The sequence below is a fragment of the Fukomys damarensis genome, unplaced genomic scaffold, assembly GCF_012274545.1.
Source record: "Fukomys damarensis isolate Sample0158 unplaced genomic scaffold, DMR_v1.0_HiC HiC_scaffold_3, whole genome shotgun sequence".
Taxonomy (NCBI): Eukaryota; Metazoa; Chordata; class Mammalia; order Rodentia; family Bathyergidae; genus Fukomys; species Fukomys damarensis.
Genome location: NW_022900915.1, coordinates 46,816,654 through 46,823,305, shown reverse-complemented (window position 1 = coordinate 46,823,305; position 6,652 = coordinate 46,816,654). Strand labels below are relative to the sequence as shown.

Sequence of the window (6,652 nt, the reverse complement as noted above, 5' to 3'; positions counted from 1 at the left end):
AAGGGAAATAGGCTCTACTTTGGTTTTTCTCCTTTCTTCATATCTTGTTACTGTGGGACATTCACTATGTTTGGCTGGAAAGATAATCAAAGCTTCTTTGTTGCATTCAAAATAAATGCGTGGTTGAGAAACATTGCTGACACAAACTAAGTAAGAAATATGTTGTTTTTGTAAATGCCAACCTCTAATAATGTCATCATCCTTTTCTCTTACTAATTCTGATGTAAAAGGTCATAAAAGGTGGTTTCTAGTAACTTCCACTAAACTTATAAGATCTACAATGCAACATGTTTCAAGAATCACTAACTCCAGCTCATAGGTGAAATATAAATACTATTTTTTTTCATTACTGAGATCATACTTAAAACCTAACACACGAGAGCCAGGCATGTTGTCACTGTGATACATCCCCAGCCATGTGAAATATGAATTGTTACCATGTCTGCATTTCCAACTTCTGTGGAATACGCACTCAGATCTCATCATCATTTCATAGACAACTTGTAATAAGTCATGCAAATTGTATCACTTATCATATACATGACAATAATGTTCTGCCCTACAATAATGAAATTAAAATTTTCTATAGAAGGAAGAGGGCCATTAAATTTAATTTTATTACTCCAGGCTCTTTTTAAGTTTGATTCATACTTCTTTAAACATGTAAAATATTTTATGTACAGATTCAACTATAGATAGACAGTTTGCTTTGCTTTTAGACTTCCTGAATATCATCTGCTCTTATGAGCTTAGGTGTGTATTTGAACATGTCTTGGCAAACATCACGCTCATCTTCTGGACAGATCCCAGAGACCTGACCTCGCCCCACATCTAATGACTCAGTTCCCTTCCCCACATATTCACTTCCGTACTCCTTTCCTGCCCCATCCTGACATCACAGTTAATCTCAGATTGGGTCTGGGAAGAGGAGTTCACAGGACCTTTCCCCTTCTAGTGAGTACTGTGCATTGCATAAACCCTGCACACAGGAGCCCAGACTCTCAGGGTGTTGAGTTATAATGCTTGGTGGGCAACACGTGTGGCACATGGCAGCAGACATATCTTTTTCTGTGGTGCTTATGTCCTGGTGTCTGCTCACTCTTGATTGAATTCATCTTATTCTTGCTGGCCTTTACTGAAAACAGCAAATAAAGAAGCACTATTTTTAGCCTTCTTTGGTTCAATGTCTCATTGCTACAACTTTGCCTTGTAGGCAAAAACAAAGAAAAGCCACCACATGCACATCCCCCACCTTCTCCAAACTGCTGGATTATTGCTCTCTTCTCCTCCATCAAGGACATACTTTCAAAATCCCCAGTGCATGAGCAGAGAGAATTTGGTTCTGTGCACTGTATGATGCAAGCATTAGGTAGGAAATTTTATGACAAAGAGGTATACAGGTTTACAGGAGTAATGTACAGAATAGGACCATGGACAATAAAACTATATTGTGTGAAGTATCTTTGTTTAATAATTATACTTGCACTGTTGCATTCACAAAACACAACTATGTGTGATGATTGTGTGTGCCAGCCTTTTTCCTATCAACTTGTGTCCTATGAAGGCCAAATATGGATTGTAAATGTATTTCCATCAGTAAACTGAGAAGTGGCTTTTAGGTGAGCACTAGAGGCGAGGGATGATTTGAGAGCCCCAGAGGGCTGTGGTGCCCCTTGGACAGCAGAAATGGCCTGGTGGCTCCAGCCATCTGGGTCAGAGTCTCTGGGGGCTTCTCCCGTTGGGATGACACAAATCCACTTTAGGAGCCCGGATCCTCTTTGCCCTGCAGGGAAAATCAAGGCCATGGCAGGAGAAAGGTCTGTGTCTGCGGTTCCCACCAGTGCAGGAGGTGCCCAAAGCTGAATGGGGTCAGAGTCCTGCCTCTGCAGAGTGCTGAGAATGTAAGGTGTGATGCGGGGGGGAGTGAGGCCTCCTGGGTGCTGTGTGCCTGACAGGGAAGTGGAGGTGTTTCCAGCCATCAGGGCCACACAGGAAAGCCAGAGGAGGGGAGACTTGGGCGGGAGAGGCACTTAGGGAGGAGGAGCATGGAGATGACAAGGCATGCAGGGCAGGAGCACAGAGGATAAACACAGGGTGGGATTTCGTTTCAGGATAGAGCTCTGCTCGTGGTGGTGACACTCACCTCGGGGGCACTGACTGGGCAGACGCACCTCAGCTGGGATGCATCGATGTCACCCTGGGACCCAGTCACATTGCAGGTGGGGTCAGCTTGTGCCAGGCCCACAGTCTGCTGTCCCTGCCAGGATACAGGGAGATGGAGACAATTCCCGCTGTCACTGTGAGGGAGACGTCCCACGAGTGTCTAGCAGGAGAGCATGGGACCGAGTGTGGCAGGCTGGACAGGACAGCAAACCCAGGGCACTCAGCATGTCCACTGCAGTTGGCTGGAGTCCTGGTGGGCAGGGACAGGGGCTGGGGCTGCACAGGGAAAGTGCTGGAGAACACAGGAAGTGCAGCGGAGCCCTGAGGGAAGCCCGTGCCTGTCCCACAGCCTGACCCAGAGGGAGGCTGCTGCAGACCAAAGCAAGCCTCACAGGGGTCACTGGTTTGTGTGTCCCCTGGTAGGCCCAGCAGTCCTAGGGCCAGGCAGAGCCTTCCCACTGGAGGACGGGCATGCTAGAGCCCCGTCTGGGAGAAGGCAGACAGCTCTGGGCCAACACTGCATCTCAGGTCCTGTTCACTGCCAGTGTCCCTTTGCCTTGGCAAGGAACTTCGGAAGATGGGAGGGCATTTCAGGGACTTCGGGATAAATCCCTAGTTTTTCTCTGGAAAACACACTGTACCACAGTTTCACAAATTATACAGAGTATTCCAAAGAGTCACAGGGCAAAGCACTGAGAAGTGTCAGTGGCCGGTAAAAGCGAGTTTGAGCAGACGGGTGACCACCTCTAATGCGAGGAGCACAGCTCTGCCCCTCACAGCCATCCGTGGATGTGATCACGGGAGAACCTGACTGGGCCCTCTCCCGGATACACTGCCTCCTCCTCCCTCAGAGAAGATCTCAGCGGGTGTGAGTCCATTGCACAATTCTGAGCCACACAAGTGAATTCCGTTGCATTTTATTCGCTGATATTCTGTCATATTCTCAACTTCTCTCCCTGTTAGCAATATTGTTCAAATGTGTACCTACAGAATCCAGAAAGAGCACTAATCCTAATAACAGAGTAATAATGTCAGTGGAAATATCGCAATCATTGAATACTGTGTAGTCCTGGTCTCTGAGTGCTGGTCAGTACCAAGTTCTGTTATGTGTGTGAGTGTGTGGCTTTGGTGTTACTAAATCTGATTTTAATTCCCAATACATTATGAGGCACTTGATATAAGTTGATTTCAGATCGATTCATGGCAAAGTACTACACTGTACCAAACTATGGGTCTTAATCTTTTAAAAAATTAGTATATAAATTGCTTTTTTCACCATTTTCTTAATAATATTATTTGCGAACACAGCACACTCAGCCCTGGGTGAGGCAGAGTGTTATATATTTGCTGTACCCCTCCACAGAACCCCATTAATCACAATTGTGTGAGATCTACATTCAGGCCAATCCCGTGTTCCATATCTGCCTCTCCAAACAGCTCCTGTGCAGGACAGAGAATTACGAGAGATGCCTAGTGTTACTCTGTCAGTCACCAGCCTAGGAAATGTCCATGTTTATATTTTTCTCACAGAAAATAACTTTATTGATGTCCATAGGCTGATTAAGGTTAATAGCATATAGAAGTTTTTAAAAATAACTTTTCACCATTGCCCTCAGTACAAAATATAACAGAGCTTGTAAGAGTGGATATTTTCCAGGTTTCCAATGTAAAATATCTGCCACAGTGAACTTTTCAGAGAGGAGTTGACAGTGTTATCTTTGTTGTTTCACACATTACAGTCAAAATTATGCAGTCATGAAATAATGTGGCCCCAGATAAGAAATGCTGAGCACAGGAATGTGCAGCGAAACGAATCTGTGATCAAAACATAACAAATAGGCTGCCTTATTCACCTGGATTCTGAGTACTCAGGAAGAGAGAGGAAAATATTTAAGTCTAAATAAGATGGAATAATTGCTAGTTACATGAGGCACTTCATATATCTTGACTACGAACAAAGGAAATGATAAAACTGGAAGGTAGGATCTGTGGAGAGTGAAGCATGCAGTAGGATTCATGTCTCTTAGAAGGAAATCCTGTGGTATGACCATGTTTATAGGCAGAGGGTTATTTCAAGCCAGGAGTAAAGTCGGTGGAGCATTTGCACGTAAGCCAGACCAGAGTGCGTTGGTTAACAGTTAACCCTGAATGTCCAGAGCAATTCCATCCATAAGATCAAGCAGTTTGTGTCGGGTACAAAACAGTTGTATCCTTTGAATTAATTAATTATGAGGCAACAGGGTCGTTTTTAATTTCCAATTTCACTTTGCAAACTGTTGCCATATATACAATTTTTAAATGATTCAGTTTCTTTACACCATAAAACAGTAAAAAAGAAAATATATTTCCAAAGACGTGTTAGTGGTTGTGACTGACAAAAACCTTTGTTTTCTCTGATAAAGGACAATTGATATTTCAAATGGCACACACAGACTAAGCTAAGCTTTTTTATTTTACTACTTATTCATAGCATGAGTCTTACAAATAATGAACTTTTCTCTTTTAAAATTTTGTATGAATGAAAATACAACAACAATCCCGTACCCTTGTATTTGTGTTGCCCTCCTGACAGAGACAGACAAGGTTGGGCCTGCTGTGACCCCGGCAAGGTTGCCCCCTGGATTTCATGCCCAGCGGGGAGCAAGGCCTCATCAGGACAACACGGATGAGGCAGAAGTTTGCTGTGAGCTGTTCCAGTTGGAGTAGAGTTGGTGTGGAGTATGGAAAATGATCAGCGGACCGTGGACCAGGAAAGGCAGGGACTGAGGGGGAGCAGGAGCCTCCACAAGGGAGAGTGGGGCCAGAATCCCTTAAACGGGCATCAGAGAGAAGCACAAGGAATTACCCACACCTGAGACTGCCTGGAACCAGGAGCACAGGGAACATACCAGTGCCCTTATATTCAAGTAGTAATTTCCACATTTTATAGCATCCCCACTGCAAACCCTGGCTGAGAGATCCTTGGCGTTGATTAGAAAAGACACACCACCAGCTTTCATTTTATTATGTAGACCTAAGTAAAGGTGTTTTCCACTTCTTTACTTCTATCACTGTAATTTAACTAAGCAGCCTTGCACTTTTGTCAATATCTAATTTATATAATTAGCATAATTGATAACAATTCATTTCACATAACTAGTTTGCTATGATTATTCTTTTTTAAGATAAACACTGAAGATACAACATGATCCCTGAGAATCAGACTTCCAGCAGGGATTTCATCCTTCTGGGACTGTTCTCTTCCTCCCGCACCAGCCTGGTCTTCTTCTCCTCTCTGTGTATCCTTTTCATCCTGACTGTCACAGAAAATGCCCTCCTGATCCTCCTCATCCTCAGGGACTCCCGCCTCCACTCCCCAATGTACTTCCTGCTCAGCCACCTCTCCTTCATGGACATCTTGCACATTTCCAACATCGTCCCCAAAATGATAGCCAACTTCCTGTCTGGCAGCAGAACCATCTCCTTCACAGGCTGTGGATTCCAGATCTTCCTGTCCCTCATCCTGCTGGGTGGCGAGTGCCTTCTGCTGGCTGCCATGTCCTATGATCACTATGTGGCCATCTGCCACCCCCTGCACTATGCCACACTGATGAGTGACAGAGTCTGTGTACTCATGGCAGCGGGGGCCTGGCTGGTGGGGACCCTCAACTCCATAGTCCACACAGCCTATGTGCTCCACTTTCCCTTCTGTGAGCCATGGGTAATTGACCACTATTTCTGTGAGATCCCCGCCTTGCTGAAGTTGTCCTGTGTGGACACATCACACTATGAACAAGGGGTTGATGTTAGTGGCATTATTTTCCTGTTGATCCCTTTCTCCGTGATCTCTGTATCTTATGTCAAAATTTTGTACACTGTCTTGCAAACCAAATCCTCAAAGGCCCGGAAAAAGTCCTTTTCCACCTGTTCCTTCCACATGGTTGTGGTTGTCATGTTCTATGGGCCATTTATTTTCACATACATGAGACCCAAGTCCTACCACACTCCAGGCCAGGATAAGTTCTTGGCCACATTCTACACCATTCTCACACCCACCCTCAACCCTGTCATTTACAGCTTCAGGAATAAAGATGTTCTGTTTGCTATGAAAAATATGCTGAAATATAATTTTCTGTATAAGAAATAGGAGGGAATAATGTTTGTGTTCTCTGTTCTCTTTATAACCATAATAATGCTGATAAGATATTCATTATTAATTTTCTGGAAAGGCAATGACAGTTCTGCCACTCCAGTTTGAGAATTGAAATGTATGTTTAAGAACTGGGACTGATCAGCATAATGTTGCATCTTGTTATAGAGTTTGATAGCACAGGTCTTATAAAATATGTCCTTGAATTATATATGATCTCCAATCATCTGCACTTAGAGGCAGTAATACAAAAGAAGATTGAACTTCCTTGTGATGAAATTTTAAGAGTTTAAGAGAAATATGTTAAAACATGAATAATGCACAAAAATTTCAAGGAGATATATATTTACATATATATAT

The 6,652-nt window shown here is 43.8% G+C and overlaps 1 protein-coding gene across 1 annotated transcript; it reads left to right on the top strand.

Moving 5' to 3' along the window:
• Positions 1-5,347: 5,347 nt before the first annotated feature.
• Positions 5,348-6,289, top strand: LOC104858188 (olfactory receptor 2AJ1-like). The gene has a single exon (XM_010618278.1). It carries the CDS (start codon positions 5,348-5,350, stop codon positions 6,287-6,289), a length of 942 nt encoding a protein of 313 aa, XP_010616580.1.
• Positions 6,290-6,652: the final 363 nt, after the last annotated feature.